Genomic DNA, 11,861 nt, shown 5'->3' on the forward strand with positions numbered 1-11,861 from the left:
CTTGTGAAATGCAAAAAAGTAAAAGAAAGGTAAAATATGAAAAACGGGAACATCAGCGGGATTTGAACTCGGCGGTTGGGGTCTGGCACCCTGACCATTGACCAACGGACCAGTCACATCTATTTAATATTTATGACATGGGTGCCAACCTTTTCTGGTATATTATAAAAAAAGGACATCATTTTTTTTTTGAATTTATCCGCTCCACTTACTTTAGCACTGTAATTTAACTTATAATTATTTACACCCTTAACAACTTTCAAGTAATTAAATACAACCTCAAAATCACAATCCCAGTCTCACAATAGAGAGTGAACTGCACACGCGTCATGTCATTGCTAGATCAACACCATGTCATTGCCACGTAAGAAATTATATTTAATAAAAAAAAAAAGTAATCCCACACATATGCTATTTTTATGTATTTTTTTAAAAAAGATAAATATATATATATATATATATATATATATATACAATTTTTATATATAAAAAATATTTATTTTTCAATATATTTATACCCGACCCCCAATTTCCTTCTTCAAACCCTCCCCTAGCTTCTAGCACCGCCGCCCCCCGCACCACCCCTCTTCCAAATCTCCAATTTCAGTCGGGAAACGTCATTTTTATTGACAAAATTCAACCCCCATAAAAAAAAAATCATAAATTAGTGATCAAAAAGTCAATTCACTTGATAAATCGGATCAAACCAAAACGAAATTCTCTAAATCAACGATCAAACACCTAAGCCACGTCGATTTTTTAACATGATATATGAACAATACAGCCAAAATTGAAAGAATTTTCAAGTAGGAAGCAATCTTCATCAACTATATCTCACTTTATTTTGCCTATATAAACATTGGCAAAATAATTTATGTTTTCCTCTAATATTCCGGTAAAACTCACCGGAAACGATTAAAACATATCCACAAAAGAATATACGCACCACCACCATCATTCACCATCGCTAATAATAACTTTTCTTCAATTTCAATTTCAAATTTTCAAATCCACAAAGATCACTTTTATTTTTTCAAATCCAATTTCATTCTTTCATCCCTAAGAACTCCATTTATTGTTTCTGCATCATAGTTTTTAGTTAACGATGATACTTTTGCGTATTTTGGCTTGTTTATCAAGTATAATTTGATTTTTCAGATTTATAATTTTAGATTATGCTGGGACAAAAAGAAGTCAAGGGATTGAAGAAGAAAAATTAGAGGTGGGCTGAAGAATTTGATAATTAGAGAAGAAGAAATTAGGGTATGGGGGAGGGGGGGATGATGGTGGTGGAATTGATAGTTGAAGGAGAAGCGAGGTGGGGGTTGAAGGATTTGGGGAGGAGAATTTAGGGTGGGGGTGGGATGGGGTTGGGTTTTGAAGAAGAAGAAGGGAAAATGTTAATTTTGTTTTCTTGTTCTATATATATATATATATATATTATTTCACTTTAAAGATGTTAAGGATGTAAATAAATGAAAGTTTAGTTGAAGTGTTAAAGTGAGTTGAGCAAACAAGTTCAGGGGTAAAAAGATGTCTTTTCTCTATTATAAATACTAAAACTTCTACCTGCATAAAAAATTTTTAGCCGAGGGATCGGGTGTCGTGACACCCCCTCCCTCCCAAGTAGATCCGCCCCTGAGTCCAACAGTAACTTGTTCCAGTTGTAAAAGGGCTAATGCCCTGCAGGATCTACTGCATAAGAGAAATTTTTGGGGCGAGGATCTCCACATTTTGTCCATGAATTGATCAGAATTTGTTCACTATTTGTTCTATTATGGCCAAGTTTCATCTCAGGCATAAATGTATCCATAGGATGTTGAAAGCTCTCTTACGATGTATTGGACTCACCATCTCTCGTAAGAACAAGATTTCCATTTTCTAATAGTGCTTCTGCAATAGAATTTGAAGCTAACCCTGTTGTGAATGAAACATTTGATTTTTTTTAAGGAGAGCACAAAAGAGGGGCGGGGGAGGGGAAGACTAGACCTTACCTAGGTGTAGTAGACCTTACCAATCTTTGTGAGTGTCTAACATTAGGTGTTCACACCCTCTCCAAATACAATGAAATATAATTCTAGCTAACAAAAAAGTTGTCTTTGTCATATCGTACCCTCACATTAGGAACTTGCCTTCTATCCAAACAATAAGATACGAATGCACCTCTTGGCGATTGACTAATATTATGAATCAACCTATTTCAATTTCGTTTTCTTCGCGTCTTGGTTGACTATCTTGTTTATGGGTGACGATTTACTTGTTTATTTCTGTATTTCATAGTATAGTATTTTATTTGTGTATTCTACTTGTATCTTAGCCATTTTTGTTGTTCTTAGTAGTTCGGCAGTATGGGCTTGATAGTACTTGTTTGGTTTACTTTATTGTCTAAGCATTGTGCTCTTGGTGTTATTGGTCTGTGCTGTCCCTAGTGGTTGTGGTAGATAGTATTGGCATAGGGTCATGTCTTCGGGCGAGGCTTAGGTCGGGGACTGGGACGGGGGCAGGGCAGGGGTAGGAAGGGTAAAGGGGCTAAGGATGACTATAGGTTGAGAGTAGGGTCGTGGAACATAGGGTCTTTATCGGAGAAGTCATTAGAGCTAGTGAAAATTTTTAGGAAAAGGCGAATTAATATAGCGTGTCTCCAAGAAACCAAATGGGTAAGTACTAAGGCGAGGGTAGTAGATGGTTATAAGTTGTGGTACTCAGGAAATGTGAGGAACAGAAATAGTGTAGTCATTCTAGTAAATGACGAGCTTTGGAAGAAAGTGGTAGAGGTTAAGAAGGTCAATGATAGGATGATGTCATTACGCTAGTTATTAGAGGGTCTTCTTGGAGTATTATTAGTGCGTATGCATCACACGTAGGTCTGGATGATGAAGAGAAGAAGAGATTTTGGAAGGATTTGAACGAGATGGTGAGGAGTGTACCCAATAATGAGAAACTTTTCATATGATGTGATTTCAACGGGCATATAGGATATTCTTCGAGAGAATGTGATGATGTGCATAGAGGCTATGGGTTTGGTGTATGAACTATTGAATGAGTGGCCCTTCTGAATTTTTCTCGACGTTTGGATTGGTGGTAGTCAATTCGACCTTTCCCAAGAAGGAGGTTCACTTGGCTACCTTTTATATTTGAGTATCCAAGACTCAAATTGACTTATTGCTCCTCAGGAAAGGAGATAGGGGTATTTGTAGGGATTGTAAGATCTTACTGAGTGAAAGTCTTTCGATCCAACATAAGCCTCTAGTGATGGACTTAAAAATCAGAAAGGAGCGAAGGAGGAGAGGGGTGGAGGATTCGATGGGGCAATCTGACTTTAGCCAGTGCATTAGATATAGGGGATAAGTTAATGGTGAGGGAGGCTTAGGAAAGTGGAGGGGATGTTTATAGTATGTGGGACGAGACTGCCAATTGCATTAGGGAGACAACTAGAGAGGTGTTGGGGGTCTCCAGAGGCCACGTGGGCAAGCACCAAGGAGACTGATGGTGAAATGAGAAGGTGAAGGGGAAAGTGGAGGCTCTGGCAAGCACCAAAGAGACTAATGGTGGAATGAGAAGGTGAAGGGGAAAATGGAGGCTAAGAAGAGACGGTATGCAAAGTTGGTTAAGAGTAAGGATGAAGAAGATAAACGGAAGAATATGGAGGAATATAAGATTGTTAAGCGAGAGGTGAAGTTAGCGGTCACGAGAGCTAAGGATGCTGCTTTCGAGAGTTTTAGACATCATTGGATAGTAAAGGTGGGGATAAAAAGTTGTACAGGCTCACCAAAGTTAGAGAGAGGAGGTCTCGGGACTTGGATCAAGTGAAGTGTATTAAGAATGTGGACGGAAAAATTCTAGTGGACGAGGGTTGTATTAGAAAGAGATGGCAGTCTTACTTTCATAAGCTCCTGAACGAAAGAAGGGATACTAGCATTGTGTTGGAGGATTTGAAGCATTCTGAGAGGTTTCGTGATTATGGTTATTGTAGGCGCATTAAGGTTGAGGAGGTTAAGGGGGCTATTCGTAGGATGCGTACAGGTACAACGATGGGGCCAGATGAGATTCCGGTGGATTTTTGAAAGTACACAGGAGGGGTAGGTATAGAGTGGTTGACTCAGTTGTTTAATATAACTTTTAAGATGGCGAGGATGCCTGAGGCTTGGAGGTGTTGTACGATGATTCCGTTGTATAAAAATAAGTGCGACATTCAGGATTGCAACAATTATAAGGGTATCAAGTTGTTGAGTTATACTATGAAGGTTTAAGAGAGGGTGGTAGAGTTGAGGTTTGGGAGGATTGTTACTATTTCTGAAAATCAGTTTAGATTTATGCTAGAGTGCTCGACTACTGAAGCCATCCATCTCGTCAGGCTGGTGGAGTAGTATAGGGATAGGAAGAAGAATTTGCACATGGTGTTTATCGACTTAGAAAAAGCCTATGATAGAGTTCCCAGGGAGGTTCTTTGGAGGCTAGAGGTATACCTATAGTGTATGTTAGGGCGATTAAGGATATGTATGACGGAGCCAAGACTCGGATTAGGACTAGGGGAGGGGACTCAGAGCACTTTCCCATTTTGATGGGGTTACATTAAGGTTCGACGCTTAGTCCGTTTCTTTTTGCCTTGGTGATAGATATTTTGATGCGGCATATTTAAGGTGGGGCGCCTTATTGTTTGCTTTTTGTGGATGATGTAGTCTTGATTGATGAGACACGTAGTAGAGTTAATGCTAAATTTGAGGTTTGAAGGCAAACTCTTGAGTCTAAAGGGTTTAGGTTGAGTAGGTTCAAGACGGAATATTTGGAGTGTAAGTTCAGTGATGTGTCTCATGAGTCCTATGTGGTTGTTAAGCTTGATACTTATTCTATAAGTAAGAGAGATAGTTTTAAGTATCTAGGGTCTATGATTTAGGAGAATGGAGAAATTGACGAAGATGTCACTTATCGGATTGGGGTAGGGTGGATGAAATGAAGGCTCGCCTCTGGAATCTTGTATGACAAAAAGGTATCTCCCAAACTTAAAGGCAAGTTATACGGAGTGGTGGTTAGATCGGCGTTGTTGTATGAGGCGTAGTGTTGCCTGTTAAAAAGGCCCACATCCAGAAGATGAAGGTGGCAGAAATGAGAATGTTTAGGTGGATGTGTGGGTATACTAGGAAAGATAGAATTAGAAATAAGGTTATTCGAGATAAGGTGGGTGTAGCTTTGGTGAAAGCCAAGATGAGGAAAACGAGGTTGAGATGGTTTGGTCATGTGATGAGGAGGAGCACGGATGACCCAGTGTAGAGGTGTGAAAGGTTGGCTAGGAATGGTTTCAAGCGTGATAGAGGTAGACCAAAGAAATATTGGAGGGAGGTGATTAGACATAATATGGAGCAACTCCAGCTTACCGAAGACATGACCCTAGATAGGAAGTTGTGCAGGAGGCGGATTAGGGTAGAAGGTTAGTATGAGTTTAGGGTATGGTATCTTTTGGTGTGTTATTTGGAGTATCTTGTTTATGGTATTATTCAATTTGCTAATCCCTATTATATCTTGTTCTTTTACTATTCATACTATTACTGTTCTTTATCTTAGATTGTTCTATTTTAAGTCAAGGGTCTACCAGAAACAACCTTTTTATCTCACATTTAAGGTAGGACTACGTACACTTACCCTCTCCAGACCCCACTTGGTGGGAATAAACTGGGTATGTTTGTTGTTGTTGTTGCCTAACAAAAGAGTTGGTTTTGTCATATCGTAGCCTCACATTAGGAACTTGCCTTCTATTCAAAAAATAAGATCCCCTAATGCATCTTTTGGCAATTGACTGACATTATGAGTCAAAAGTTGATCATCCAAAGTAGTGGCTAACTTGGCTACATAATCCACCACCCTGTTAGCTTCCCTGTATCAGTGAGTAATAGTTACTTCCCTGTGTTCTACAGACACCCTCAATAAAGGGCTTGAGAGTAAGGTTGCTAGTAGTTTTACTCGTCAGCGTATCAGTGATTACAGTTAGAGTTCAGTTCTATGATGCATTCTGACATCGTTTTTCTCTATCCATTATCCAGCATATCAAGCAACCGATGCTTCTGCAACATTGTGGGAATGAAACATTTGATTACCAAATGAGTTTACCCTTCTCATCAAAAAACACTAAATTCCCATCAACACCAATAGTGAAAACTGCAGTAGAATTCAGAGATGGAGACTCTCTGCACCTGGTTCTTTTTTATTTTCCCTATTTTGCCTTGTAGTTTTTTATCTAGGAAAGTGCACCTTTATGGTCCATGTCTTCCACTTCTACCAAGTTGTACTTAAATAAAGAGAATGTTCTTTATGACAAATAATTTTTAAACGAAGATTTCTATGACGTTTAAAACAATGAGAGAATTAAAAGGATTTGTGGTCCCTCTCTGCCAAAGAATGTGCATACACAAATTTAGCACTTCTCCAAACATAAGATAATGATAGAGTCGGAATCTATAGGCCAAGGGACAGTGACAGTTTCTATGAGGCATAGGCCTCTCAAAAGGTAACCAATGCGTGCAAAGGTTTCCTCGTTCAAAAGATGACCTTTAGCAACACATTCATGTGCAGAATCTATATGTGTTACAATAATGACTATTCCTTGTTATATAGAGTGAAATTGAACAAAAGAGTGGCTTCCGCCCTCACAGACACTCTCGGCATGAGGGAGTTCGCTGGTCTTTCAGCCTCTATGGATCCTTTAAGTCTTTATATGTAATGGTAGAGAATAAGGTTTCTCTTGGTTCCATTTCAAATTTTCTCTTTTATACATACGTTTTCCTACTCTGATAGTGTCTCTGCTCGTGGATTGACGGTTTCTTGGATGATCTAATTTTTCTATTCTTCTGATACATGCTAAATGGTTTATATTCACGAGTGAAGCACTTGAATTTGTCAAATCATCATTGCCTAAGTTATAAATATTGGTAAAAGGTTCCAGTTGGCACTAATGTTTCTATGTGGAATGTGAAAACATTAGTCACTTGGATATAGAGAAAGTGGATTGTATTTGGACAAAATGAGATTTTCCACATCCATGGAAATGATTAAAAATGCTTTTCTCTGTTTTAAAATGCAGGGAGTATTTAAATGAAAGACTGACAGGTTACCAGTTTTTTAAGCTTCAACCACTACATAATTCTTTTCCCACGTATTCTTATTGACTCTAATATTCACATTTGCAATCTATAAGTTCTTTTTTCTTTTAAACATCTTTTCACTCTGTAAATCAGAACTTTAGGTTTTGAGTTGGGCTCAAACATCATATCTTTACATGGTATTAGAGTCAGGATCATCCACGTTTGCACTCCCCGTCCATGCTCCAGTTGGGCCTGATCATGAAGTAGGTTAAAGATATGACGTTGGTTAGTCTACTTATATGTATTGCAAAATCCTTCCCTCATGAGCTAGCTTTTGCAGTTGAGTTAGACACAAACTTCATTATCATAAAAATTTAAATTTGACAAAAATTTAAGCCAAGTGAACTTCAAAAGCAAGATAACACACATTTGATACACTGAAGAAAGAGGAAAAAAACCAAGACAACATCAGTGAAACAGTGAATTCTGTGTATTCCTTCCAGAGACTACACTTTTGTAAGTCCAACAATTAAGGACGTTATTATCTGGTAACAAGTGAATCCCAATTTTTGAAGTAAAACTCCCTTGATTAGCCTAAATTTCTCCCAAACTGGAGTCCCTCTCAAGGAAGATATCAAACATCTCTCCTCTCTACAAACATAATTATGGTGGTTCTATGCTCACAAGAAAAATTTACTACAAGAAGTCGGAAAACTAATAAATGCTCTCATCGAGGTTTCGGCAAGGTAACTGTCATCTCATTTATGGATACATCAGTTAACTGCGGAGCTTGCCAGCTGCTGCGAAAAGCAGGTTCTTTTGGTTCAGGGATGAGCATCGTTTCATTGCTTAACATAACAACTATATCAGGCATTGTTGGCCGGTCAATTGGAATCTCTTGAACACAAAGAAGCGCAACCAGAATACAACTTGTCGCTTTGTTACTGTCACAGGTTTCTCTTACAGATGGATCAATCAACTCCAATATTCTTCCTTCTTTCCACTTATTCCATGCCTAAAAGTTCACATGAATCGGCCTTATTGATAAAAAAGGAAAAAGAGTGAAAGAAAAAAAAATTGGACAACGTTTTCAAATGTCTTGAGTATTCTTACCCATCCTAAGAGGGACGCGGAAATTTCAGTCATGAGAAAGTCTGAGTTACGCTGACCGCTCAGAATTTCTAACAGCAACACTCCGAAGCTAAACACATCAGATTTCTCCGAAAACTCGCCATATACTACGTATTCCGGAGACATATAGCCACTATGTCACATTCACATAAATCAATCTCCATTAGATATACACAACAGGCAATGACTCTAGTAAAGCTCAGAAACCAGTCAAATAAAAAATCATAAGGAGTTACACTTACTATGTACCAACCACTCAGTTTGTATTGGCCTGTGTTTGATCAGTACCGAAAATCCTTGCCATTCCAAAGTCTGATATTTTGGGGATCATCTCGTTATCTAGAAGAATGTTGCTTGCTTTCAAGTCCCTGTGAATGACTTTTAATCTTGAGTACTTGTGTAGGTAAAGCATTCCTTGAGAAATTCCTTCTATTATCCCAAAACGTGTACCCCAATTGAGTGAAACCTTCAACGACGGGTCTAGCAAAGAAAAATGAATATCTTACTTACCAAAAGGAATTGAAAGGAAGAAAAAGTTTTAAGTTATGTGAAGCCTTAAACGGAGAGAAGACGAACCAAACAGAAATTTGTCCAAACTGCAATTGGACATATAGATTAGAATCTTCTCCTCTCCTTCAACACAACATCCTAAGAGGCTGACAAGATTTTTGTGCTGTAGTTTTGCAATTAGTTTCAATTCATTCATGAACTCCTCTAGTCCTTGTGATGACCTCCTGCTTAGCCTTTTGATAGCTATGTCTCCGACCTCAGCCAGAAACCCCTTAAACAGAATGTTTAAAACCACATCCTCCACAGTCATGAAAGGAAAATGAGACGTATATCTCAAGTAGCAGCAGTAAAATATCAACACTGAATTTAGTACCTTAAACACGGGACCAAATCCACCTTCTCCAAGTTTGTTTTCTCCATGGAAGTCGTTAGTAGCCTCTCCTATTTTCTGCAGGTTTTACTGCAGCAACTTGATATCACTTTTTTCAACTGAATATAAACTAGACACGGACCTAATGAAAGCTTTAGTTCCATTCTTCCAGCCTAGTTTCAAGCAGAAATAAGTAAAGCAAACCAGTGTAATCCATACAAAATTTGAACTCAGTAGTAGCACTAATTTAATAATTAAGGAGTACTAGACACACCTTGTCTTCTCAACCTTCTTTTGGAGATAAACAAAATAAAACTAATAAGAACCAATATGGCACATATCGCAGAAACAATTCTTGCAATGAAATTTTTTTGTCTGTGAGCTGAATACCCTGATCCACCATGGGTAACTGCATCCAGAAGACAAAAAGATAACTAAATATAGTTCTTACACCAATGACGTAAAGAATCGCTGTTAAGTAGAATTAATAAGGATGGAAGTGAAAATACTTGGCTCAGAGCCATGAAATCGAACATTGAGAACTCTGCCATTAGAATAGTTGCGGCCAAGGTCCAGTAATCTCCAATCCATATTAAACAGGTGCTATTTAAATAAGCATAAGCTGAGCAGGAACAGTTCCTGATACACTGAGTTTCACACTCGTTAACACTCATATGTCCAAAGGAGATAGTGTGATCAGGTAACTTCATATTCTCATATTTCAAGAACCTGTCTTTGCCATCACAACCCAATGCTACTTTTCTAACACAACCATCCGTCCATTTCCCATTATCCCAATCTGTCGAAAATTTTGGTTTAAATCCGGTTAAGCACATGCATAATTCACTTGTTAATCCTCCACAGCTGCCAAATGGACCGCACTGCGCATAAATATCACAAAGAGTTTGTGGTACCTGAAATATAAATTTCCACTTATTAGCATATTGAGTGCAGAACAGCACCTGTAGATGCCCAGCAGGATCCACGAAGACCCTTAGTGTTATCCAGCCTTTGATGTAACCATAAGTTAAATATACTTCATCATTTCGAGAAACAATAGAAAGATACCATGCAGTTCCTCTGAGATTCCCTCCTAAGTATTCATAAGTATCGTCAAACCTAAAATGAATACTGTTTTGCTTGAAAATGTAAAGCCGCGGACGTCCTTCAGGGTCTATTCCAAAAGAGAAATTTCCAGGCTGAGGATCTTCATTACTTGTCCACGAATTAATCATAATTCGCTTGCCAGTTTTTCCATTATAACCGATTTTCATTTCAGGCAGAAATGTATCTGTAGGATGCTCAAAGCTCTGCCACAATATATTGAACTCACCATGAGTGAGCACAAGATTTCCATTATCTAGCAGTGCTCCAATAGTAGAATTTGTGGATGAAACATTTGATGACCAAATAAGTTTGTCCTTTTCATCAAAAAGCACTAAATTCCCATCATCGCCAATAGTAAAAACTGCAGTAGAATGCTGAGGGATTGGAGATTCTCTATTAGCAACCCAAACTACCGTTTGTCCTGGGATGGTATTGTACCATATGCCAAGGTAGCTAAATGTAGAATTGCCCGGAGTGAAGAAGCCTAACGCAAAAGTTCCATCAGCTGAAACCATTTTCTGATTACCAGTGATCGATTTCCCCACCTCGATAATTTCCTCACTTGCGAAAAGCGTTAAGCAAGAACTAGAAAATACAAGCCAAAGAACTAGGACACTATCCAACTCCATTGTTTTTCCTAGTAAAGCTCCCTGTTTGCTCCTGCTTATTTCTTTGTCCCACGCTTTGATAATTTAAGTATTTTAGCTAAGAAAGTGCACCACTGCTCCCACTTCCACCAAATTGGACTCAAGGAGAGATTGTGCTTTATTACCACAACATTTTAAACACAGTACACATGAAAGATAACCTTTACCAACACATACGAAGTATATATATATATATATGCTTTTCAACTCATTTTATGTGACACATTTCTTTTTTAATCCATTCCAAAAAAAAAAATGTCAACATTGTTGTTATAAATAGAAGCAATTTAACTTTGTATTTCCTTTTTTACCCCCAGTGAATGTTTTATGGCCACACAAATATCTTATGATTATTTTGGACTAAAAGTTTCAAAAGTCTACTATTTCACATAAAATAGAGAGTACCAAATTTACTTTTTTATTGGCATCAATCTTCTATGGCTTTTATTATTAAGACACAGAAATGCATTATCGCCATCACAGTTTTTTAAACAAATAGTACACACAAAAGATATACCAACACATTAGGAAGTATATATATATATCTGTTACTGTTTCCATCTCATTTTAGGCGACATATTTTCCTTTTTCAGTCCGTCCCAAAAATGTGACGTTATAATTAGAAACAGTTTAACCCTTAATGAAATGTATTGCAACAACAGAAATATCTAAAAATTATTTTAGGCTGTAAGTTTCAAAAGCCTTCTGCTTTTTCTTAAGCACAGTGTCAAATCAAATAGTGTCACATAAAATGAGATGAAACGAGTATCAAATTAACTTTTTTAGTGGTATCAATCTTCGAAGGCTTTTATTATGAAGGCAGAGAAACGCATTTGCGCAACCACAGTTATCTACCCACTAGTCCCCGCTTAGTGGAAAATAAGTTCAACTGGATATTAGTTTTTTTTGTGTACATATTATCAAACGTGACATTTTATGTTTCCGTTCTCATAATGTAGGCAGATGGGTCAAATTTAGAAAGGTTTTAGGGCACTTACTGCGTTTAATATGTTGATTGAATAT

At 37.8% G+C, this 11,861-nt stretch overlaps 2 protein-coding genes across 2 annotated transcripts; both read right to left on the reverse strand.

The window, feature by feature from the left end:
• Window positions 1–6,035: 6,035 nt before the first annotated feature.
• LOC107878290 (S-locus-specific glycoprotein S13-like) lies at window positions 6,036–11,295 on the reverse strand. The gene is made up of 7 exons (XM_047393891.1): window positions 9,594–11,295; window positions 9,359–9,493; window positions 9,088–9,162; window positions 8,781–8,985; window positions 8,447–8,684; window positions 8,187–8,337; window positions 6,036–8,088 (listed from the first exon to the last, which is right to left on the reverse strand). Exons 1-2 carry the CDS (start codon window positions 10,818–10,820, stop codon window positions 9,368–9,370), a joined length of 1,353 nt encoding a protein of 450 aa, XP_047249847.1. The 5' UTR covers window positions 10,821–11,295; the 3' UTR covers window positions 6,036–8,088; window positions 8,187–8,337; window positions 8,447–8,684; window positions 8,781–8,985; window positions 9,088–9,162; window positions 9,359–9,367.
• On the reverse strand, window positions 7,801–9,024 carry LOC124885335 (cysteine-rich receptor-like protein kinase 10). Its single transcript, XM_047394114.1, has 4 exons — window positions 8,781–9,024; window positions 8,493–8,684; window positions 8,187–8,311; window positions 7,801–8,088 (listed from the first exon to the last, which is right to left on the reverse strand). Exons 1-4 carry the CDS (start codon window positions 9,022–9,024, stop codon window positions 7,801–7,803), a joined length of 849 nt encoding a protein of 282 aa, XP_047250070.1.
• Window positions 11,296–11,861: the final 566 nt, after the last annotated feature.

Source organism: Capsicum annuum, chromosome 7 (genome assembly GCF_002878395.1).
Source record: "Capsicum annuum cultivar UCD-10X-F1 chromosome 7, UCD10Xv1.1, whole genome shotgun sequence".
NCBI classification, from domain to species: domain Eukaryota; kingdom Viridiplantae; phylum Streptophyta; class Magnoliopsida; order Solanales; family Solanaceae; genus Capsicum; species Capsicum annuum.